Raw genomic sequence first — 24221 nt, 5'->3', positions numbered from 1 at the left:
CCCCTCCCCAGGCCCACATTTATCTTTCCTGCAGCTCTGTGTAAAGGGAGTATCAGGGAATTTGGTAGGATCCAGTTAAATTCCTGTGGAGAAGGTGATGAATTGCTTCCGGCTGGAGAGCGAGTCTTCAGCTGCGGGAAGTGGGACACAGCTGGGCAACCAGGTCTGGGCTCCCAGGGGAGGGCTGAGTCCCCGAGCCCAGCCTGGCCTGGGGGCGGGGGGCAGCCAGGGTGTGGGGGACGCACATCCAGGACCTTAGTATGGTCCCCCAGGAGGGATTGTTGGGCTGGTTCAGAGATGAGGAGCAAGTTCATGAGCATCCCTGGCACGTGTCCATGGGGTGGGAGCAGCTGGGACCTGCTTCCTGGGGCATTTACCTTTGAGGGTCTGCCTCGTGGCTGGTGGTGGGTGGGGACCAACGCCACCAGAAGCCTGCGTGTGCAGAGGGGAAGCCAGAGGGACGTGGCAGCAGGCGCTTGGCCCCATCGCCCGACCTGCAAGCGGGCGGCTCCAGATCAGAAATGCCAGTCTCTCTAGGCAGAGCCCCCAGACCCCAGCCTGCAAGCCCCAACCACCCTGCCCCAGGTCTGGTCCCTGAGGTGGCCATGAGGGACGCAAGCAAGCTCTGACACCTAGAGCATGGCCTGACTGCCCTTCCCCACCGCAGTACTCCTACGAGGGCAATGATGTCAGTGACCTGCCCGTGAACCTGTCTGTGGTGTGGAATGGCCACTTCGTCATTGACAACCCGCAGAACATCCAGGGTGAGCCAGGTGGGGTGGCCCTGGGGTCAGGGACGAGGGTGGGTGGCACTATCGGGGGCGGGAGTCTGACAGAGTCCCCCCTCTGCATCCACAGCCCACCTGTACAAGTGCCCGGCACTGCGGGAGAGCTGCGGCCTCTGCCTCAAGGCCGACCCTCGCTTTGAGTGTGGCTGGTGTGTGGCCGAGCGCCGCTGCTCCCTGCGCCCCCACTGTCCTGCAGACTTTCCCGCTGCCTGGATGCACGCGCGCCATGGCAGCAGCCGCTGCGCGGACCCCAAGATCTTCAAGGTAGGCAAACCCCAACCTTGATCCTCAGGCAGGGGCTCAGACACCTGGCTGCCCCCCACCCACCCCAGCCTCTTCCTCCCTGCAGCTGTCCCCTGAGACAGGCCCACGGCAGGGCGGCACACGGCTCACCATCATGGGCGAGAACCTAGGGCTGCGCTTTGAGGACGTGCGGCTGGGTGTGCGCGTGGGCAAGGTGCTATGCAGCCCCGTGGAGAGCGAGTACATCAGTGCTGAACAGTGAGTGCAGCCAGTGAGCGGGCAGGGAGGCAGGGAGGCCCGCCAGATGCCGCCAGCCACTGAGGTCCCTGTGTCTACAGGATCGTCTGTGAGATTGGAGATGCCAGCACCGTCCGGGCCCATGACGCCCTGGTGGAGGTTTGCGTGCGGGACTGCTCCCCCCACTACCGGGCCCTGTCGCCCAAACGCTTCACCTTTGTGGTAAGCCTGCCCCACCCAGCCCTCCCCTGCCCTGTGGGGGCCAAAGGCAACCTCTTCCCCGGGGCCTGGCTTCAAGTCTCCTGTGCTGCTTGTGGGCAGCATCTGAGACCTGGTGAGCACAGGCCTGGGCCCAGCCAGAGGTGCTGGCGTTTGCCAGGAGCTCCAGCCATTTCCTTCTTCCCTAGACTCCAACTTTCTACCGTGTGAGCCCTGCCCGCGGGCCCCTTTCGGGGGGCACCTGGATTGGCATCGAGGGTAGCCACCTGAACGCAGGCAGTGACGTGGCTGTGTCTGTTGGCGGCCGGCCCTGCTCATTCTCCTGGTACGGGGTGTGCACGGAATGGGGACCCCAGGCCTGGGCTGTCTTCCCTGGGTGGGGGTTGGTTCAGATGGCTCGGTGCCCCTTCCTGTTGCCTAGGAAACAAGGGGGGCTGTGGAGAGCCTGGCTGGGGTGATCACTATGGAAACCTAGAGGCGGAGAAAGTTACCATGGAGACAGGCTACCTCCAGAGTGGGCAGAGCAGGGTGGGCGGGGCTGGGTGGGCGGGACCTGGCTCTGAGGGGCCGACACAGCCACCCTGTCCTGGGTTGATTCCTTGGGAACACAAGGAGCATTTAAAAATTTTTAAAGAGAGGAAAAGGAAGTCTTAACAAAGCCCGGAGCCCTGAAGTGGATAATTTTAGATTAGGGATGATAATGGAGCGGGCCTTTAAATATTTTCCTGCGGTAATTACCCGTTATCAGACTAATTATTGGTGTTTGCAGCCTGCCGTGAGCAGGCTTGGCGGCTGCGGGGCTTCCTGGCTATGGTGAAGGAGCTGATAGGACGGGAGCAGGTGCAGGCGGTGACCGGATGGTTGTCCGTTGGGGGTGGCTGACCTGGTGCCCCCACTTCTGGCCAGCTCATGTTGCCAGCTCAGGGCCCAGACTCAGGATTAGCCCACTTTCAGGTCAGGGGACCATGTGGGGGACATGGACATCACTCAGTGTATCTGAATTTGGTGCTGAGTATTGTGCTTGTTGTACTCCAGCCCTTGGAGGATGCTGAAGCCATGGGCTCTGTCCTGCCAGCCTTGCCTGGGTGACCGATGAGGCTACTGCAGGACTGCATTGAGCCATATGGTGCCCTTTCCTGCCAGGCAGGCTGGGCTCTTGCAAGTCAGGGCATGGACAGGCTTGCCAGCTGACACTGTGGAGGAGGCAGGCAGGAGGTCAGCTGGAGAGCAAGCTTAGGATGCAGGACCTGCTCCTTAGCCAGGGAGGCAGCTTTGAGAGCCTGGATGCCTTTTAGGGCAGTGTGGAGGGAGAGGCCAGTTTGGGGCCCAGGTGGAGGGGCTGACCAGGAGGGTGGCCCTAACAGTCCTCAGCCACCTGGAGGCAGGTCTTGCTGCGGCCTCTGTCATAGGCTGGCAGGTGGGGCCAGGGAGGTCTGGTAACTTGCCCCCAGCCATCCGTGGTGGAGCCTCGACTCTTAGCCACGTCGGAGGTGAGCTCTGGCACTTGCATGCTCACTCCCACTGGCCCCTCCAGGAGGAATTCCCGGGAGATCCGGTGCCTGACACCCCCTGGGCAGAGCCCTGGCAGTGCCCCCATCGTCATCAATATCAACCGTGCTCAGCTCACCAATCCTGAGGTCAAGTACAACTACACAGAGGACCCCACTATCCTGAAGATTGATCCCGAGTGGAGCATCAACAGGTAGGGGTGCTACCTGGGCCCCACCACCCCTTCCTGAGCCATCAAGGACCAGCACCAAGCATGGGACCCCTGTACCAGGCTCCCCACTTCCTCTCATGTGGTCCTTCCACCAAAACTGGTGCAGAGAGGTCCTAACCTGCTTGCTGTCTCTGGGCCTAGGCGGGGGCAGGCAGAGGGTCCCCGAAGTTCAACCCTTAACTCCTACCTCCCTCATCTTTTAGTGGAGGGACCCTCCTAACAGTCACAGGCACTAATCTGGCCACTGTCCGTGAACCCCGCATCCGGGCCAAGTATGGAGGCGTCGAGAGGGAGAACGTGAGTCCTTGCTGGGCCTTGCTCCCCACAGCTCATGGTAGCCTCCCTGGAGGCCCCAGGGAGGGAGGTTGACCCCGTCCCGCCAGCCGGGGCCCTGCTTGCTAGTGCCTGGCTGGGTGCAGATCAGCCAGCCTAGTGTCCTCGTCCTGTATCCCCAGAGCTGCCTGGTGTACAACGACACCACCATGGTGTGCCGGGCCCCATCGGTGGACAACCCCGCCCGCAGCCCGCCTGAGCTGGGGGAGCGGCCCGACGAGCTGGGCTTCGTCATGGACGACGTGCGCGCCCTGCTCGTGCTCAACACCTCATCTTTCCTCTACTACCCGGACCCTGTGTTGGAGCCGCTCAGCCCCACGGGCCTTCTGGAGCTGAAACCCAGCTCCCCCCTCATCCTCAAGGTGGCTGCTGCAGTGGGTGGGGCTGGTACAGGCTGGCGTGGGGCCACGTGGGGATGGCGTGGGGCCGGCGGTCGGGGGGGTGTGGGGAGGGGATGGCATGGGGATGATATGGGAACTGGCAGTGGGCTCATCCCTGTCCTGCCCCCACAGGGCCGCAACCTCCTGCCGCCAGCACCTGGCAACTCCCGGCTCAACTATACAGTGCTCATCGGCTCCACGCCCTGTGCCCTCACCGTTTCAGAGACTCAGCTGCTCTGCGAGTCACCCAACCTCACCGGGCAGCACAAGGTCACGGTGCGTCCACGTGCCCTGGTCACCTCTGGCCTCCTGAGTCTCGCACAGGGCATTCCCAGCTCTGAGAGAACTTTGCTCTCGCCTCCTGCCAGAGGGAACCCAGCCCTGGTTCCCCTAGCGGGCGTGGCATCTACCCTGGGTGCCTGTGTCCCACCTCGCCAAGCCCTCGGGTGGGTCTTGAGGGGACCCTGGAGCTGTGACTAGGCGTGGCACCTCCTGAGCAGTCTGCACCTCCAGGTCCGGGCCGGTGGCTTCGAGTTCTCGCCAGGGGTGCTGCAGGTGTACTCGGACAGCTTGCTGACGCTGCCTGCCATTGTGGGCATCGGCGGGGGCGGGGGCCTCCTACTGCTGGTCATTGTGGCTGTGCTCATCGCCTATAAGCGCAAATCACGGGACGCTGACCGCACCCTCAAGCGCCTGCAGCTCCAGATGGACAACCTGGAATCCCGCGTGGCCCTTGAGTGCAAGGAAGGTCTGTGAGGGCTGGGGGTTGGGGAGTGGGTGGCTCACCAAGCCTGTTGCTCCTGCTGAGCTGGGCCCACCCACCTGATCACATTCCTGACAGCCTCACAGTGCCAGGCTTGGCCCAGGGAGGTGGGCAGGGGCCTTGTCTGGGGGCTTTCGTGGGGTGTCACTCGAAACACAGGTTCTGTCCAGAGAGCCCCCCATCATTTGTGTTCCAGCTTGACTTGTAGAACCCCAGACGGGCACACAACATTTTTGTGCCTTGATTTTTCAGTCTGTGGGATGGGCCTGTGACCAGATGTGGGGACTGTGTGCCAGTCCACCATCTGCAGTGTGCTGGCATGGGCTGTTCTGCCTGGCGCCGGGTGATACACTGAGGTGGGGACCTGTCTTCAACCCCTTTGCACACCTGACCTTGGCTTGGGCTGCCTCTGTCGAGCTCTGGGGTTGGGGAGTGGAAATCAATCAGCTTGGGCCACTGCAGCAAGGAGGTGTCATGGGATGCCTGTGCAGGGCAGTCAGGGCACAGCTGAGCCAAGTTCTCAGCTCCATCCGCAGGAACCCCTTCATCCCTGGCTCCCTCTCCTGTGGTGGCAGGATGGCCACAGTGCTCAGGCTCAGTTTCCCAGAGTAGATGCTGGCACTGAGCACATGGCTGCTGTGGGACCGCTGGGTGGGCATTAAATGATGGATGCTGAGGCCAGGGCCTTGGGCACGCTGGAGAGTCCAGCTCCCGTGTGCCCGTGTGGGCACCAGGCAGCAAGCTGGTTGTTTGTGCTGGTTGCTGATCAGCCTGGCTAGCTTTCCTGGCTGTTGTGAGACAGTGTCTTAGGGCTGGCTGTGGCCCTCTCTACGCGAGCCCCCATTTGTATGTGCTTCTTGAAGCCCCATCTGGGCTGGGGGTTGTCACCAGGGGTGAATGAAGCAGTGCCACAGTGACTGGAGGTCTTGGCTGTGTCAGGGGTGGGAGTAACCTGGAATGTTTTGCAGATGTTAGCGGACGTTGGCGACACTGGGGCCAGGGAATGGGAGCTTCCTAACCAGGGATGAAGGCAGGGAGCTGGGTGGGATTGGAAGCCTCAACAGGGCCCTTGTGCCTAATGAACTTAGTGCTAGGTGGTCGTTAACTGTGCTGGACAGGTATCTGGTTGGCCCGGGACCCTGGCCCATCGCCCATCTTAAAACTGGGTCTGCATCCCGGGCGCCCCCTGAGTCCCAGGCAGGTGTTGGGGGCTGGGTGGCTGGAGGGGCTCTTCAGGGGGAGAGGGCTCTCCCTGGGCAAGGACAACCATCTGCCCGTCCTGCTGGGCTGAACCTCAGTGCCTGTATCTGGTAGAACATGTGCCCCCAGGGCTGGCTGGGTGCAGGTAACTAGATGGCATGCCCTCAGGCCACTGTAGGACCACCCCTCATGGCTCTGGAATGTTCTTTGGGGCCTGCCTGCCTCTCTCCCTTCCTTCTGAATGTGGAGTCACCCCAAGGGGACAGGCATGTAGGGGGCCTGCTGGCTGAGCCTTGAGGGTGTGCTCACCCAGTGGCCTGTCTCTTTTTTTCCCAGGTGTCCCAGAGGAGGAGGGGAGGGGGCACCGGCTTTCTTTGCCCCTGGAGTCTCTGCCGTCTTGGGTAACTTTGTAGCAGCGGCAGAGGGCCACCCCCTGTGTGAGGACTGGGGAAACAGGCCCAGGCAGGCTGAGATCCCTTTAAGTCATTAGTGGGTGGCAGAGCCGGAGCCTGAGCCAGGCCCTGAGTGTGGAAGGGCTGGGGCCTCAGGGACCCAGGAACCTGCCTTGACCACTCATCTGCCCACAGCCTTTGCAGAGCTGCAGACAGACATCCATGAGCTGACCAACGACCTGGATGGCGCAGGCATCCCCTTCCTCGACTACCGGACGTATGCCATGCGTGTGCTTTTCCCTGGGATTGAGGACCACCCGGTGCTCAAGGAGATGGAGGTGGGCTGCTGGCTGGGTCCTGAGGGTGGCCTGAGCCTGCTTAGAGGGGTGCTGGGAGGCTCCAAGGGGGTCTGTGCTGGTACAGCAGGGAGGGGGCCAGGCTCCTTGCAGCAAACTTTAGCCTGGGCTTCTAGAGCCCTCCTGTAGCCTGCCCAACCTGTCTACTGGGAGGTTCTGGGGGTCGAGCTTCATCAGTCAGAGGTTGCTGCCATGCGTGTTGGGAGGCACATGTGCTCAGCTGGGGTTTGTGTGGCAGATGGTGTGGGACCACAGAGCTGTCATCCAGGGCTCCCCAGTGGCTGGCCGGAAGCCCAGCCCCAACTCTGAACCGGCAGGGGGCTGGACAAGCCTGCTACCTTGTGTCCTCCAGGCAGGAGTGTCCCCTTGGATGTAGGGGAACCCCCTATGTGGCATTGTGAGTGGGGTGCACCCTCTTAAGTACAGCCCAGCAAGCCTTCCTGTCACCCTGGTTGGACCCAGGGAGCCTTGGGCTGCTCACTATCCCATTTGCTAAGACAGCAGCCATGTTGGGGGCTCCCCATCCCCCGTCGTGTGTGTCTCCCAGTGTTGCCATCTACTGCATTGGGTTCTTAGCGGTGACTGTTTCTATCTGGGACCTGGCACCCATCCTGCCTGGGCTGGGAGCCTGTGTCTCTCCTGCCCTGACAAGCCTCAGTGCAGATCAAGCAGGGCCCTGGAGCCAGCCACGCCTGCATTCCACTGTCTTTTCCACCTCTGTGCTGGGTGGCCCCAGCAAGCCACTCCCCTCCCTGGACTTCATTGTTCTCTGAGAAGTGGAGAGGGTGGTGTTTCTGCATCGGTACTGGTTGTGAGGGATCACAGACCTCTCAGTGGTTCCCATTAGACATGTCATACTTCCTCTGAGCTGCCAGAGCCAGGCCACCCTCGTGCTGCACCCCTACCACATGGCTATACCCAGGTTTCTGCCCGTGGTGGGCTTCTCAGGCAGCTGCCAATGCACGTCCATCCTGCTAGGACAGTTGGGGCTCTGGGACCTGTTAGGCAACGTGCCACCCGCCCCCAGGGCTGCCCAGGTGCGTGGGGCCTGGACAGCTCCTGGGCTGGTACACCCCTGAGATCTGAGCAGGCCCGCATCCCCCCCAGGTGCAGGCCAATGTGGAGAAGTCGTTGACACTGTTCGGGCAGCTGCTGACCAAGAAGCACTTCCTGCTGACCTTCATCCGCACCCTGGAGGCCCAGCGCAGCTTCTCCATGCGCGACCGTGGCAACGTGGCCTCGCTCATCATGACAGCCCTGCAGGGCGAGATGGAGTATGCGACGGGAGTGCTCAAGCAGTTGCTGTCCGACCTCATCGAGAAGAACCTGGAGAGCAAGAACCACCCCAAGCTGCTGCTGCGGCGGTAAGCTCTCCCCGCACCCCGCTGCCCTGGGGCCCCTCTTGCCTCACCTGCCCCTCCGCTCTGACCACAGCCTGCCCCCATGCCCATGCCCCTGCAACAGGGCGCCTGCCAGCCTGGCCCAGGTGCTGTAGAGGCAGTTCTGAGAACCCGCCCCTGGACATGCCTCTAGGGGACCCCACGGCACCAGGCCTGAGTCCTCATGATCAGATACCTGCTCCAAGGTCCAAGCCCGACCTTTGGCCCTGGAGAGGTGGTGGTGGGGTGTGATGTGGGTGGGCCTGGTATTGGGACTTACACCGCCCCGTCCATGTTCTGTCCCCAGGACTGAGTCGGTGGCAGAGAAGATGCTGACTAACTGGTTCACCTTCCTTCTGTACAAGTTCCTCAAGGTGAGCAGGCGGGAGCCTGGCTGGGAGGGACACGGGAAGCCAGAGGCTCAAGAACCTCGGTGTGACGCTCCCCACCTCACCCTGGGCCTGGCCAGTCCTCTTTCAGCCTTCAACGTAGGGGTGGATGCCCACTCTAAAGATGGTCCCATGGCCGCATATGGCTGAGCTGGGGTGTGGATCCAGGCCCCAGTGGGTCTGTGTGGTGCCCATGGCCCAGACCTGAGGTCAGAGGGGACCCCCTGGCACTGGGCCAGCCTGAGGAGGCGCCCGGGGGCCTCTCTCAGCCCCGTTGTGAGGAGAGGCAGCTCCCTGGGCTTCCTCTGCCATTCGTTGCCCAGACAATTCCCCGTGCAGGCCCGGGGGGCCCACCCCAGAGGTAGGCCTGGGAGCCAGGCTGTGCTCTGAGTGGGGTGTGGCCTTTGGGCGGCTAGACGGGGTGAAGGTGCACTTGGTTGGGGCCCTGAGCAGCTTAATGGGTCACCTGCACTTTAGGACCAGGAGGTCCTTGGACTCAGATGTCTGTCTGGCTTGCCTTAAAAAAACCTGAATGAATGCTTAATTCTTATAAGAGAGCCCCTGCTGCTTGGTGCCGTGTGGTGGACGACGGAACGGGCAAGGGGCCTGGGTCTGATCTTTTCTGTGGTGGCTTTGTGAAGGAGCTAGCAGACAGAGCAAAGGCCTTGAGGTGCCCACAGGTGGGTATGAGCTCAGGACTGAAATGATGCCCAGTGGCAATAACGCCATTCAGAGCCTCATGTTTCCTGTGAAGATGCAGTGGTTCGCAGCCCGCGTGCCGTGCTTGCCAGGTCATCTGTGCAAACCTGGTAGAGGGCATGGGCAGCCAGGCTCAAGCTCCATCATGGTTTCATCCATCCCTCTCATTCGGGCCCTGCACACCCAGTGTGACCCATGCACTCTACGAACCTGGTCGGGCGTGGGTTGGTGTAAGGCCGGCATGTAGCTGGTGTGGGCGTCACAGGCAGAGGCTGAGGGTCCTTTGGGCTTGGGCATTTCCAGCAGGACAGGCAGGTAGTGGATGGAGGGAGGAGGCTAGAGGCCAGAGGGAGCAGGATGGAAGGAAGCCTGGAGGGGAGGGCAGTGCTGGGAGCCCTGCGGACCTGACCCCTGGCCCATGTTGTCCTTGGCGGGGGTCCTGGCCGAGAGGCTGAGCGGGGTCAGCTATGCACTCACTGCAGGGGAGGAAACTCGAGGAGCAGGTTGATGGCCCTGCTGCACAGCTATGCACACCAGCTTGGGGCCTGACACTGGCCCCTGACTGCTTTGTGCCACGGACTGTGCGAGTGTGTGTGCATGTGTGTGTGTTTTATGTTTACATGAAATAGAGTGGAGAGAACAAGAATCCCAGATACTCTGTCCCACTCCCTCCCCCACAGAGTGGTCCCTTGTCACCACTGGTGCGGGCATACTGACATCAGCATCGCCTGGGGCCGTGGTTGACATTGAGCTCATGCCTGGTGTTGTGCTTTCAGTATGTTTGGATGCGCATGTACTGTCATGTATCTGTTACTATACTGTCACGCAGAAGGTTGTCACTGCCCTAAAAACCCCCTGTGCTCGCCATTCTTTCCTCCTTCCCCAAGCAAACACCTGAGTTCGCTGTCTCCGTGGCTCTGCCTTTCCCAGAATGTCCTAAGTTGGGATCACACAGTGTGTATCCTTTTCAGGCTGGCTTCTGTTCCTAGTAACGTGCATTTAAGGCCCCCCCGCCCCAAGTTTCCTCATGGCCTGATGGCTCCTTTCTTTTTAGTATGCGCGAGCTATTTTTACACAACCCAGATTTTTTTCTTCATTCTTTGCTGTCTTTAGAAAAAAACATTTAACCAAGAAAGTGATCAGTACTCATTTTAGCACCCCCGAACAACAGAGGTGAGTCTCTCCGCAAGTTCTGGTGGAAGTGACCATCTGTTGAGTTGTGCGACTTCCCAGGCTGGTTTCTGAACTGAAGCAAATGTCTATAAATGAGTGTGCCTGTGACATTAGGAAGAAATCCTAGTACCTTTTCTTCATCGTGAGGGTCTTCTCTTTAGTGCCACATGTCTCTCACTATGGCCATCCGTGCAGCTCAGGATGCAGGCAGGTGTCCCATTCTCTAACCGCCGTGTAACGTTGCTGAATTACGGGTGTCAGCTGGTGCGTGACTGGTGGATGTCAGGGGAGGTTGACTTCTGGACAGCCCTGCAGCTGCATCCAGGCCAGTGATCTTTGCTCCCCTGTTAATGCTCGGGTGGGTTTCAGAAGAGACCGTGATCACACTTATCTTTCCTCCAAATGTGTTGTCCTGCGAGAGCCTTGCCTGCCCAGGCAGCAGACAGCACCTGACATGTCAGCCTTTCTGTGCTTGTCAGCTGTGAAATATTTTGGCAGCTGGGTGCTTTCGTCTGTTTCTTTAATAAGTCGGCATCCTTTATGTGTTTGACCAGCCTCTTTATTTTGGTAACTTTTTTTTTCCCATTTTCTAAAGTTTTATTGACATACAGTTGATTTACAAGGTCAGCCACTTTTATTTTTACTTCGAATTGTCTGTTTTTACATTTTGCTTGTTTTGGTGGAGGGGGTATTTCTTTCAGTAGATGAAGAGAATTTTTAAAACAAAAGTTTTCTGTCTTCAGTAGCTTCTGTGTTATACTGTTAGCACATGGTGTGAGGTAGGGATCTCATTTGTTTTTGTTTTTTTGTTTTTGTTTTTGTTTTTAACCCAAATGGAGAAGCCCTTGTTCTAACATCATTTATCGAATGGCCTGTACTCGAACTTTCACTTGGAAATTCATAGGCAGTTTCCACATATTTCTTCCAGCTGGGATGGGCAGTGCTGAGGCCTCCTCACTGCAGGAACCAGGCCCAGCAAGGGTTGGGCTGAGTTCTGGGGTCTCCTGTGTCCAGGAGGGAGAGGGTCAGTCCTGTTGGCTGGGCCAGGTGCACAGCCCGCTCAGCCTCACTTCCTGTGAGGACACATGTTTTCTAAGGACCTGCTGCTGTAAAGGAGATCCATCTGGGCTCGAATTCTGGTTTCTTTTTATTTGCTGTGTGATCATGGCCTGTAACCTTACCTGTGCCCTTCTGAGCTGCTTCCTTCCTCCAAGAGGAGCCCACCCCTGGCTCCTTTCTCATGGCCTTTGCAGGAGGAAAGCAGCTGGCATTGGCCCTGGCTCTCCTTGCATTCTCTGCTTCCCCACCAGCCCCACTGGCCCCAACCTGGCTGACCCAAGGCCGGTTTGCAGGTGAGACAGTCTCACAGGGGCCGTGTCTTTGGAAGGTCTTGGGATGCCCTGTGCCCACTGCTGTCCTTGACAGCTGTCTCTTTAATGACCACAGATACTAACAAGCAACCAGAGCATCTGGTTACCGGGTGGGGCGCTGTCTGTGGGCCCCGGGGCCAGGGAGCTGGCCAGGCTGCCTGCTGGAGCCACACTTGCTCCTGAGCTCCCTGGGGTGGCCAAGGCAGGAAGTACCTGTGCCTGGCTCAGGGGGGACTGACCAGTGCACGGCACACAGTGGCTCGGGCACTGTGGTCAAGGCAGCCCTCAGTGGGCAGGACATGGGCACTGTTCCAACAGCTCTTTTCATTCACAGCATGTGTTGTTCAGCGTTTGTCTGTAGGGCCCCGGCACACGTAGGCTCTGTGCTGGTCACTGGGGGTGGAACAGCAACCCAGACATGCCCTGGCCTTTAAGCAGCTTCCACTCCAGAGGGGAGATGGCAGAAAAACAAACAAGATCCTTTAAGAGGGCTCAGAGATGGGTTCCCAGCAGCCTTGGCCCCGGGTCACCCCAGAGGGCCTTTCTGACAAAAGGATGTCTGGTGGAGTCTGGAAGGGCCAGTGAAGACGCGATGGGAGCGTTCTGGTTGTAGGGTAGCAGATGCAAAGGCAGTGGGGAGTAGGAGGTGCCCTCGTGGCTGCAATGTTGAGGGGCCATGCAATTGAGGGGCCAATGGAGATGGGCAGAATAGACCTTCGCCAAGTGTCCTGGTGGCCACCCTGCTAGCATCCTGCCCTGGGCGGTGTGATGTGTTGGGTCTGCTCTCGAGTTGGGGAAGGGAGGGAGGAGCAGCCCTCTCCTGCAGGGGCTCCCAGCCCAGTGGGCCCTCGACATCTGACAGTTTGTGGTGGCTCAGGCCAGGCAGCAGGACAGGAGTTGAGGTCTTGTCTGTGTGCAGCACTGGCTGCCTTGGGTGGGCTCCAGGAGTGAGGCGGCTGGGGCAGTGGTCCTTGTGAGGCCTGAGCTGAGGCGTGGGGTGGGGGGGCTTCAGGTGGGCTGGCCAGCCTTGGCCCCCGGCCCCCCTGCTGAGACATCCTTCACAGTTTTCATACCCGTCCTCCTGGGGGATGGTCTGTCACGTGGTCTGTTTATGGCGTTGGGGACATGGCTCGGATCGTCAGTGTCGAAAAATGAGACACATGAACATGGGGAGATCTCGACAAGGCTCTTTACTTCTACAGAAGGGCACAGATACTCCAAAAAGCGCATGCACCCAACCAAGGACCCTCCCTTATTTATCCCTAACGCAGGTGATGTCCCTCTCCCCTTCCCATAGGTCAGGTCAGGGCGCACATTATTCCTGGTTGGCTAATTTGAAACAAATTGTTACTGGCAGAAGAGGGAAGTGGGGGGGTCGCAGGAAGGCGAGGGGGGTTGCAGGAAGGAGAACAGGAGCAAAATGGAGTAACCAAGATTTCCTTTGATAGAAAAGACATGTTACTTTCCACAATTGTCTCACGTGGGCTTGGGAACCAGGGTTTTCGAGTTTGGAAGTGTCACCTTTCTGCTTGGAGGGCCAGTGCAGACACACAGAGGCCAGGGCAGGGGTTGGGTACAACTGGGGTGCCTGGCTACAGCCTGACGCTGCCTGCCACCTGCAGGAGTGCGCGGGGGAGCCTCTCTTTATGCTCTACTGCGCCATCAAGCAGCAGATGGAGAAGGGCCCCATCGATGCCATCACGGGTGAGGCGCGCTACTCCCTGAGCGAGGACAAGCTCATCCGGCAGCAGATCGACTACAAGACACTGGTGAGCACCACCCACACTGACCCTGCCTGCCTGCCCCTGGGGAGGTGGAGAGGTGGGGGGCTGATGCTGTGCCCCTCCCACCTGCAGACCCTGAACTGCGTGAATCCTGAGAACGAGAATGCGCCTGAGGTGCCGGTGAAGGGGCTGAACTGCGACACAGTGACACAAGTCAAGGAGAAGCTGCTGGATGCCGTGTACAAGGGCGTCCCCTACTCTCAGAGGCCCAAGGCCGGGGACATGGACCTGGGTGAGCCCAGGAGAGGCATCCTGGCTGGGGGGCAGGGGCCGGGTTCCGTGTGGAGGCTGCAGGTAACACACGAGCTTGGCCAGGGAAGTCCAGGCACTGGGCACTGGTCTGGTGGATCTGAGGGGAGGTGGAGGCGGGTGGGTCTTGGTGGAGGCCACTGGCCCCAGGAGAGGCAGGGGTAGGGTTCCCATGAGCATTAAGGAGTGGCTGGGCCTTTGGAGCCGAGGGCTCTCAGGCTCGTGAGCCGGTCATGGGGATCACCTGCTGACCAAGGGAGGCCAGGGGAGGAGAGCAGGCCTGGGCCTGGCAACCCCTTGGTGATTGAGGCTGGGGCCGAAGGCCTTGAGCACCAGGCCAAACAGTTGGGCAAGAGCTCTGGAAGTCAGGACAGACCACGCGGGGTCAGGCCACCTGGGGTGGGGAGGCAGGTGGAGGGCCACAGGGGTTTTGCATGGGGGTTGGGGGGGGAGGGCTGCCGAGGTTGGGTGCAGGTAGAGGGCTGCCAGAGGGCCCAGGGCAGCAGCAGGGGTGCCTGGCTTCTGCGCTGAGCTAGACGGGAGCTGTCCTGCAAGGAGCGGGAAGGGCCCTTCACTCAGTGCCCCCTGGGTGCCTGTGACCCCGGGGGCCTGTCCAGATGGAGGGAAGAGAGAGCAGGGTGGCACTTGCCAGTGGCCCCACCACTCCAGCACTCCCCTCCCCCTCAGAGTGGCGCCAGGGTCGCATGGCCCGCATCATCCTGCAGGACGAGGACGTCACCACCAAGATAGATAATGACTGGAAGAGGCTCAACACACTGGCCCACTACCAGGTGACCCTCGACCCATGGCCACAGCTCAGGCCTCTCTTCCCACAGGGCTTGGGCATCCAGACCGGTGGTGGGGGCCGAGAGCTCCAGGAGGAAAGGGGTGGGGTCACACGTGTGATCATCTGGGCCCGTGGGTGGTCCCAGGGGAGGCTGAGGCCCAGGTGAGAGACTGGGCCCAGGTGGTGGGTCATGCATCCCTGGCCCTCTGCCCACAGGTGACTGACGGGTCCTCGGTGGCCTTAGTGCCCAAGCAGACGTCTGCCTACAACATCTCCAACTCGTCCACCTTCACCAAGTCCCTCAGCAGATACGGTGAGGCTGGTTGGGTAGCAGGCAGGCCCTCCGCCTGGAGGACCTGGCCTGGGGCGCTACAGGAGGAGGTGCTGGGCTGTGGCCTGTGCCTGGGACCCTTAGCCTTTCCCAGATAGCAAGTTCCCCAACCGCGTCTGTAGTGCCAGTCCCTGGCACCACTGTCGCCATAGCCCAGGGAGGGGGCTGAGGGCCCCAGTTTCCACGTGAGGAGACTGAGGCTCAGACTGGGCAGCTGCTTGGCCCAAGGCCCCAGGTGGGCGTGAGTGCTGGATGCTGCAGCTGACGGGCATGGTGCCCGCAGAGAGCATGCTCCGCACGGCCAGCAGCCCGGACAGCCTGCGCTCCCGCACGCCCATGATCACGCCCGACCTGGAGAGTGGCACCAAGTTGTGGCACCTGGTCAAGAACCACGACCACCTGGACCAGCGTGAGGGCGACCGTGGCAGCAAGATGGTCTCAGAGATCTACCTGACTCGGCTGCTGGCCACCAAGGTGGGTGGGTGGGCTGGCCGGGACGGGCCACGAGGGTCAGGTCTTGGGGCCAGGGTAGTGCCTACAGTTGTGACCCCTTGTCTGCAGGGCACGCTGCAGAAGTTCGTGGACGACCTCTTCGAGACCATCTTCAGCACTGCACACCGGGGCTCTGCCCTGCCGCTGGCCATCAAATACATGTTCGACTTCCTGGACGAGCAGGCTGACCAGCACCAGATACACGACGCAGATGTGCGCCACACCTGGAAGAGCAACTGGTACCTGCGGGGGCTGGGGCAGGCTCAGGGTGGGAGGTGCAGCAGGTGAAGTGGGAGGTTGCAGTGCTGCTGGAGTCTGTCTTCCGGGGGCCGCAGTGAGGCTGAAGGCCGGTCCCTCTGAGTGGGCCTTCCTGACTCACCTGTTGGGGGGTTCCACGGCCCTAACGAGTGCTACTCCCTTGGATGTGTGTGTATGTCCCTGGCTGTGCACAGCTATGTGTAGGTGTGGGCTTCTGCATGAGAACAGCCTCAGTGGGCCAGGCCTGTGCTGGCAGACACTCCTGGGGCCCCCCACCCCCAAGTGGTCAGCAGCTTCCCTCCAGGGCAGCAGCTACTGCCTGGTCTGGCTTTCTTGTCCAGAGCTGCCTGCCTTTCTCAGAAGGGTCTGCCTTTGGCCTCTGGCATCTTCCTCCTGTTCCCTGTGGTATCCTCCCCCACCCCAACACTCTGCCCTCTAATGCCATGCCCCCAGCCTAGGATGCAGCCCAAGTCTTACTGCTCTGCCTGTGCTGCCCCAGACCTTGGGCCACGGGGCACCCCGGAGGCAGCCTCGTGCAGACAGCACTGTCAAGGGAAACTTGCTGTGATTTTGACAGTTATAGGCTTGTGCTATCCGTGTCAGGCACATTTGACACAATTGGTACAGCCAAGGACCCAAGTGTTAAACTTTGATTTAAATGTACACCCGCATGTGGCCAGTAGCTGTCGAAGCCCAGCCGGTGGGGTGGCATCTGGGGTCCCAAGGCCAGCTGTCTGGGGCTGGGTCTCCTGAGCCTTTCTGGTCTCATCACCAAGACTCATCTGGGCAGAAGCGGGCGGGCACCAGGCCTGGAGACTGTGGCCGGGCCCAGGGACCCACAGGTGTGCACACTTCGTTCCATGACCGTGGGGAGGGCTGGGCAGCAGGGCATGACCCTCACTTAGAGCCCAGCTCCTTGGGCCTATCTCCCAGTCTGTGTGGAAATCCACAGTCACTGTGACGGCGAGAGCCGAAGTCTGTGAGGCCACCGGCCGGCCCTTCCCCCACCGCCATAAGGGCTGCTGTCTGACCATGCACCCATCTGCCTGCAGCCTGCCCCTGCGCTTTTGGGTGAACGTGATCAAGAACCCGCAGTTTGTGTTCGACATCCACAAGAGCAGCATCACAGACGCCTGCCTGTCAGTGGTGGCCCAGACCTTCATGGACTCCTGCTCCACATCAGAGCACAAGCTGGGCAAGGACTCGCCCTCCAACAAATTGCTCTACGCCAAGGACATCCCCAATTACAAGAGCTGGGTGGAGAGGTGGGGGCGGGGGTTGGGAGGTGGGGGGTGGGGGGGTGGGGGCCGGGGCCCAGCTCACACACCTGCCCGCCCTACTGCAGGTACTATGCTGACATTGCCAAGATGCCTGCCATCAGCGACCAGGACATGAGTGCGTACCTGGCCGAGCAGTCACGGCTACACCTGAGCCAGTTCAACAGCATGAGTGCCCTGCACGAGATCTACTCTTACATCAGCAAGTACAAAGATGAGGTGAGCACGCTGTCCATGCCAGCCTCACCCAGCAGGCTCCCTCCTCCGCCTGGGCTGGCTGACAGCGTGGGCGACCCTCCAGGGCAGGGCAGGGTAGGGCATGGGCCACCCTCGACCTTCTGCATCTTTCTGCTGCTGGAGCAAGGCATGCGTGGAGCTGGGCCTTCCTGAGATGCTGGGGACAAAGAGCTGTCTTGGGCTACACTGGACGGTGTACCTAGGGCTAGAGAGCAGAGCTATGGAGGCCACAAGGCTGCATCTGAGTGCCCAGGGCTAGGGGAGGTGAGGTAGAGGCAGGGCTGGCACTGTGTGTGCTGGTTTCAGGGGACTTGTGCTCTTCCCGAGGGACACAGAGCCTGACTGCCAGGTGCAGGGGAGGCGGCGGGGGGTGGGGGGCAGGGGCTGTGTCCAGACTACCATGCTGGGAGAGGGGCCAGGACTTGCTGGTCTAACCATGGGGCCCGACTCCAGACTGTGACTGACTGAGCAGGAGGTGAGAAGGCTGCAGGAAGCACATCAGGAGTCAGCTCGAACTTTTGTGCGAGTTTGTGCGGATGGAGCTCTGAGCTCAGGACGTGGGGCCACAGCTAAGCAGGAGGACCCTCAGCCGAGGTTCCAGGAAGCAGCCCAGGCCTGAGTCCAGAGCAGGCAAGGGCATGGGCCAAGCCCCAGGACCCACAGACAGAGGCAGTAGGGGCATGGGAAGCAGGGCCCAGGAGGACGGGCAGAGACCTGGTTTTTCCTTGGGCCTCTGCTGTGAGGGGCACAGAGACATGGGCAGTGGGAGGGGATGGAGGCAGACGGGCAGCAGACAGGAGCGTGGGAGAGCAGACAGTATGGGGACCCGAGGGCGCTGGGCCAGGCCCTGGGGGTCTCTGTCCCATTGGACAGTTGGGCACACTGTGCAGAGGGCACATGGGGGGCTGGTAGTGACAGAGCTCTGTCTGGAATGGTGTTGGGGTCATGAAGGAAGACTGGATTACCTGGGGACCTGGGGTCTTGGTTCCAGGCTCAAAACCCAGGCCGCTCAGCTGAGAGTGGAAGGGGCAAACCTGGCCTCTTCCTGGGAGCCCCACCAGCCGGGGTACTGCTTGTGAGGCCTGTCCTGATGCCCCTACCTGACCCCGCAGATCCTGACGGCCCTGGAGAAGGATGAACAGGCCCGGCGGCAGCGGCTCCGGAGCAAGTTGGAGCAGGTGGTGGACACCATGGCCTTGAGCAGCTGAGCCACTGGCCATGACTGCCCGGCCAGCGGGAGTTGAGTGAGAGGTCCCTCGGGGGTGGCCTCTGTCTGGCGGCCAGAGCTGGGAGGTACACGGAGGCAGCCTTGCCCCAGCTGTGGCAGGTGCTGTGCCCTGGGGACCAGGTGTGCAGTCCTGATCCCCCTGGCCTTCCCCGACCCCTTCCTGCCCATGGGGGTCCTGGCTCTAAATTGGTGTGGATGAGAGTTGCTGTAGCACCTCCACACCAGAGCTGCTTGCCACAGGGCTGGGAAGCCCAGCTGTGACCAGGGGCCTTCTCGGAACAACAGGCTGACTGCCGTGACCCCTCTGGGAGGGAGAGGCTGGGCTGCCAAGGCCAGGAGGGCCAGGCCCAGGGGCTGGGAGGGGGTCGGCTGTGCCCGGCTTCCTGGGCAGTCTGAGGGCTGAGGGAGGCTGAATGCCTGGGACCCAGCCAAGGTGGGCCTGAGTCAGTCTGGCCATTGCCACCCACCTGCCACACCGGCTCCCCCATGTTTGCCGCTGCACCGCCGCCACCATCCTCCGATTCACCGCGTGCTCTCCGCGGCCGAGGCCAGAGCGCCGTGATGACCTCGCCCAGAGAGAGGCCCCCGGCTCCCTCCTATGGAGGGGCTGCAGGACAGCTCCATGCAGGGCCCATGTGACTTCCGGAAGGACTCGGATCCCGTTCTGTCCTCAGGGCTGTGCCTCTGGGAGCCACTGGGCCTGGGGCTCCGGGCCATGAGTGCACGTTCCCTTTATTTATTCCCCCACCCCTGGGCTGGCCTCCCGGCTGTGGATGCCTCAGGGGCAGCCCTGGTCACCCTCCCCCTCCCTCTACCCCCCACCTTCCAATGGCTTCCAGTCTGGCCCCTCAACAGCGTGTCACCCCTTGGAGCGCAGGACATCTGGGGACAATGCTCGTGTTTTATGGGAACAAGGGGGTCTTGCTGTACTCTGCTTGGACAGCCTGAGTTGAGGGGGGGCCTCGGACCATACCCTCTGGCCTGGCGGGAGCAGGACGCAGTGACCAGAGGGCCTGAAGTCGGCTCTGCCCACCCTGCCCTCGGCGAGCGAGAGAACACATTTTAATTAAAACCTGTACATATATATACATATATATATATGTGGCTCTAGCCTCAGTCTCCAGCCCCAGTGGGGTCCTGTACAGTAAACTGGAGAAGGAGAAATTTTACAATTTAGAATAAGAAAATCAAGGCAGCGGGAAAGTGATACCAAACGTCGTGGAGAAAGTTTCCGCAGTTTCCCCGCGTGGAGCCCCACCCCAGGCCTCCTGTTTTTGTTTTGACGTGAGAAGGAGAGAACTTCTCAGCCCGAGAGCTTCGCAGACGAGGGCCGAGGATTCCTGCATGACTGTGCTAGCGTTTAGTCTGACTTGATCTTTTTAAAACTGCAAGTGTTGAATACTAGAGGTTGTTAGGCCCTTTTTTCATGTTTTTTAATTAATCAGTCACTTGTGAAGACAGTGGCCCGTCCCCTTTTCAATTCACTTTTTGACGGTACTAGATTCCCGTGGACTTTAAGGGACAGCTAACTGTGGCCACCCCGCACCCCCCCAGGCAGCGCCAGCCAGACCGCGCACCCTAATCAGTTTAGGAGCTGCTCCCTCGCGGGAGGAGGGGGTGAACTCCACCACCTCCTGACTCAGGAAGCTCCTGGAATGGGGTGCAGGGTCCCTGGACCCCATGAGAACTGAGCAGGGCTCAGGCCTCCTGCCACAGTGGGCGTCCAGCTGGAGCTCAGGCAGGATGGGCGCTGGCCTGGGTGTGAGTCACCCCCCCCCCCCGAGTCTTCCCTGAGGCTGCTTCTGATTGAAGCCCCTGTTCTTCCAGCCCCACCCGGTCTGGGGCGCTCCTTGCCCCTGCGCCGCCCTCTTCAGAATCCAGTTCCAAGGTCTCTTCCTAGCACCACCCCTTCCCCGGCCCCCACAGGGTGCTGGGCCCCTGTGCCCACCCTGTGGTCACCTGGCTGGGCGGTGGTGACGCAGGGGGAGGGGCCTGCCGGCACGTGGCCTCGTGAAGCATGCACACGTGTCAGGTGCAAGCACTTTAGCACTGTCTGTTTACACACGAGCTGACCACTGACCTAAGTCTGCCGTCCACCCAGCAGCACCGCTGCACCGCCCTTCCCTGGGGACTGCAGTCAGGCTGAGTCCTGGCTCCGTGGTGCCCCGGCCCCCACTGACACCTCTGCACCCTCCAGCCAGGCTCTCCGACCCCAAGCTCCAGCTCTGGCCTGAGGATGGCAGGAGCCGGGGATTGGAGCCCTGCTCTGTGCAGGGAGGTGGGTTTGGTTGCCCCGAAGACCCCCTGCAGCCCCAGGACTGGGGGGCCTGGGCCATGGCGCAGGGCGCTATGCCAGGACACCCACCCACCCCAGACACTGCTGCTACCGCCCACCTCACCCGCACACGTCTCAGGAGTGCCAGGGCGGCTCAGCCTCGGAGTGGGAGCCTGGCCTCTCCATATACCTCGAGCTTGCCCGTACTCTCTGGCCCTGGCCACCGCCTCCCTGCTTCCCAACCCCAGGGCCCATGGAAGGGGGGGCTGCAGTGCCAAGACAGGCCCAGCGTCACCCTACCCACCCTGGTTTACCCCTGCCGAGCGAGCCTCCGCCTGGTTCTTCCCAGTTCTGGAGCTGAGGGCTCACGCCGTTGGTGCTACACAAGCTAGTATAGATATATTTAGAGAGAGAGAGCTATTTTTAAGATGAAGCCCACAATTAGCTGTCCTTTAACGCCGCAGGGCCCCCACCCAAAAGAAGAGCAATCGCTCAGGAGCCGGAGCTGCCCCTTGGCCACTGCCTCTCCCAGGGGCGCTGTGGCTGAAATGGCACTCGGCCCACAGGTTGTGTAAATACACGGTTATTTCCTATTTTACTGTCTCAGATTTAGTACTTGTAAATACACACACATTAAGGAGAGAGTAAACATTTTTGCTAAAGCTCACGCCTCTGGGTCTTCCTTGCTGGGGAGTCTGGGGTGGGGCTGTGAGGCCAGTAGGCCTATGAGTACATCCCCGCTTCCATCCTCAGAGCAGTGTTCCGCATTGCTGGGGCACCTGCCCTCGGCCTGGCTGGGCCTTGATGCCCTCGGCTCTGGCTGCCAGGTCTCTGCAGGACTGCAGATGCTGTGCAGTGTGGTGTCCATCCTCGCAGAGTTCCTGTGTGCTGGGCTCTGGGGGCACGGGGAACCACCAGCTGAAACAGGCACAGGGCTTTGTGTCAGCCAGACAGTCCTTCGTCCTGGCGCCACACACGGTGTCCTCAACTTCCCTAACTGTTCTGCCTCAGATGAGAGCAGTGCAGATGCAGATAGAGGGCCTGGGGCATTCTGGGCACCATGGTCCCAGGTCCCATCTGAGCAGCAGGGCTGGAGCTGCATGTCCTAGACTTCTCGGCGGGAGCACCCCGTTGGGAGCCTTGTAGCCGAGGAATCTGGTTTGGGAAATCCTGGCCTTTCCTACACAGGCTGTCATTCATCCTGTGAGTTCTGACACATGGTTTCTTGGCAGAGAAGGTATTGGTGCTGCCTTTCTTGGGGGGTGGCTGTGGGCTGTTGCTTCTGGGGCCCAACAGGCAAGTGTTCCTGCCCGGAGGCGTGGCCATCAGGTGATGACTGGGAGAGGCAGGCCTATGTCTGGAGGAGACAGGTGTCACCGACCCAAAGGGCTACTGCACACCTGTATGTACCTGACTTCCAGGCAGTGATAGTGACAAGAACCAGTGTGGACCTCACAGCGCCCCAGACAGCAAGCTGAGGGGCTATAAGTTTCTTGCAAGACTGAAAGCCGGCCCCCATGCCAGGAGGGGGGTCCCCAGAGAAGCCGGGTGGCGCTGCCTGCCTTCCTGCAGCATCTCCACTCCAAGGGCTCTGATGGGCCCATAAATTGTCACCTTTGCCTCCTGCTGCACAGGGGCCGCCCTCACAGCCGGCATACAGGCAGCCAGTGAAGCACCAGGCTCCATTACCAAGAAAGAGTCAGTGTAATCAGCGTGAAATTGCATCGGAAACAAATTTAGCAAACATGGTCCCGTTTGGGGTGTGACGTGCCCTGTTCCCATTGCTCTGTCCCCACAGCTTTCCAGCACAATCAGCCCTGCCTCAATTACCCTCGTTAGGCTGCCGAGGGCCCAGCCCTGCTAGCCTGCCAGCAGCTGATTGTCCCTGAGCGCACGCAATCAGCGCTCACCATGATCAAGTGTGATTATGCAGGGACTGTGGTGTGGGAGGGGGCGGGTGCCTCGCATTGCCACGCACATGGGCTCATCCAGCATGTTAGCCATCGGCTGTCAATACTGGGCCAGCCAGCTGTCAGCAGGGCAGTGGGTGGGGGTGTCTGGGCAGCAGGGGGTGAGACCAGCTGACAATCCAGCACGTTAGGCTGAGACTGTTGTGTGCCAAACACAAGCACTGGTGATGGGGTGGTGGACGGAGCACAACTCTAAGCAAGGGTAAAATAATAGGCAAAGCTAAGACAGTGCCCAGGTAACTGTGGGGCGGCATGCATTGGCAGCCAGCTGGGCAGACAGGGAGGGCCGTCTGGGGAGGGGCAGCAGCGTGCAGACCAAGAGGGAACGACCTGAGCAGGGCAACCTCTGCTGCATGAGGACCAGTGAGCAGAGGCCAGGTGGTCAGCATGTGAAACCAAGCATAGTCCACGGAGGGAGGGGCCAAAGGCCCCAAGAGGAGCAGAGGCTGTTCCAGTCTCCTTGAGAGCAGGGAAGTTGGGCCCCGACTCACATTTGGAGGGCCCCTGGTTGCTACATTCCTTTGGGGCCCTCCTGGAGGCCCCGAGGCCATTCAGGCAATATTTCTTTTTTTTTTTTTTTTTTTTTTTGTCTTTCCTGTGGCATGTGGAGGTTCCCAGGCTAGGGGTCGAATCGGAGCTGTAAACACCGGCCTATACCACAGCCACAGCAACGCCAGATCCAGGCCGCATCTGCGACCTGTACCACAGCTCACGGCATCGCTGGATACTTAACTCACTGAGCAAGGCCAGGGACTGAACCCACAACCTCATGGTTCCTAGTCGGATTTGTTAACCACTGAGCCACGATGGGAACTCCAGGCAATATTTCTTCATGGCACGTGTGGTCAGTCTGAAAAGGGGCCTCGGGACTCGTTCTGACCATTGAAGCGTCCATGGAAGAGGCTTGGGTCACATCTGGGCTGGGCATCTAGCTCTTGGTGTGAGGGTTCCATGGAGTAGAGCTGCCAGCTGATCTGTGCGAGGCACATGGCACAAGGTTTTGCAGGACACAGACATTGGGGGAACTGTTTCTACAGCACAGTCCAGAACATGCTGATATATGCTTGGAGCATTCAGTATACAAGAGGACCTGGGGACAAAAGGTGAGATGTGCCACTGGCCCACGGACACAGAGCTGTCAGCGATGGGGCCAGGATTCAAGCCCAGACTGTCCACCAGCTCACTGGAGTCTAATTACTTATTTTGAGAAACTGGCTTTTCGGGCATCATTGCTGCATCCGGCTGAGGACCACCCTGAGCATGTGTTCCCTCTTGGTCTGCATGCTGCTGCCCCTCTCCAGGAGAAATGACAGACTCTCAACCTCAACTTGCTGAGCAATGAAAGAGACCTGGTTGGCTCCTGCAATACGAAGTCCAAGGGTATATCTGGTTTCAGACATGGCTTGATCCGGGGGATCCATGAGGTCACGAGGAATCTGCCTTTCTCCTTTGTCCTCCATACAGGTTTTCTTCTCGGGCAGGCTCTTCCCAAGTCAGGGGCACCATAGCTGCCAGCAGCTCGAGGCTAACCAGCTTAGCAGCCATGGCGTTAAAAAAGCTCCACTGGTACACACATATCCGATAAGGATTTCATTGTCCAACTTTTGGGCACATGTCTATTTGAACCAATCATTCTGGCCCAGAGAATAAGGTGCTCTTGCTGGCTGGATCCAGGTCATATGGCCAGTAGGA

General features: G+C 60.2%; 1 protein-coding gene across 7 annotated transcripts in view; it reads left to right on the top strand.

The window, feature by feature from the left end:
* Positions 1-21221, top strand: part of PLXNA1 (plexin A1) — a 200691-nt gene extending 179470 nt beyond the window's left edge. For 3 of the 7 annotated variants that reach the window (XM_084989665.1, XM_084989667.1, XM_084989666.1), the window contains 22 exons: positions 668-764; positions 859-1052; positions 1138-1289; positions 1370-1490; positions 1676-1812; positions 3022-3189; positions 3411-3504; positions 3663-3902; positions 4053-4196; positions 4434-4668; positions 6471-6613; positions 7739-7995; positions 8318-8384; positions 13264-13410; positions 13498-13657; positions 14362-14465; positions 14678-14774; positions 15076-15266; positions 15354-15523; positions 16595-16807; positions 16888-17038; positions 18169-21218. In XM_084989665.1, coding sequence (XP_084845791.1) covers positions 668-764; positions 859-1052; positions 1138-1289; positions 1370-1490; positions 1676-1812; positions 3022-3189; positions 3411-3504; positions 3663-3902; positions 4053-4196; positions 4434-4668; positions 6471-6613; positions 7739-7995; positions 8318-8384; positions 13264-13410; positions 13498-13657; positions 14362-14465; positions 14678-14774; positions 15076-15266; positions 15354-15523; positions 16595-16807; positions 16888-17038; positions 18169-18264 — 3378 coding nt within the window. In that variant the 3' untranslated portion in view covers positions 18265-21218. Of the gene's footprint in view, positions 1-667; positions 774-858; positions 1053-1137; positions 1290-1369; positions 1491-1675; positions 1813-3021; positions 3190-3410; positions 3505-3662; positions 3903-4052; positions 4197-4433; positions 4669-6470; positions 6614-7738; positions 7996-8317; positions 8385-13263; positions 13411-13497; positions 13658-14361; positions 14466-14677; positions 14775-15075; positions 15267-15353; positions 15524-16594; positions 16808-16887; positions 17039-18168 lie in introns of all 7 variants that reach the window. The other 4 variants (XM_084989663.1, XM_021069451.2, XM_021069450.2 and 1 more) reach the window with 2 other exon arrangements.
* The last annotated feature ends 3000 nt before the right edge of the window (positions 21222-24221 follow it).

Source organism: Sus scrofa, chromosome 13 (genome assembly GCF_054392235.1).
Source record: "Sus scrofa isolate SSC_HxYL_T2T_F1_AM1 chromosome 13, Sscrofa_HxYL_maternal_Yorkshire_Landrace_v2.0, whole genome shotgun sequence".
Lineage (NCBI taxonomy): Eukaryota > Metazoa > Chordata > Mammalia > Artiodactyla > Suidae > Sus > Sus scrofa.
The sequence above is the reverse complement of the archived record's forward strand: the minus strand, read 5'-3'. Positions and strand labels throughout refer to the sequence as shown.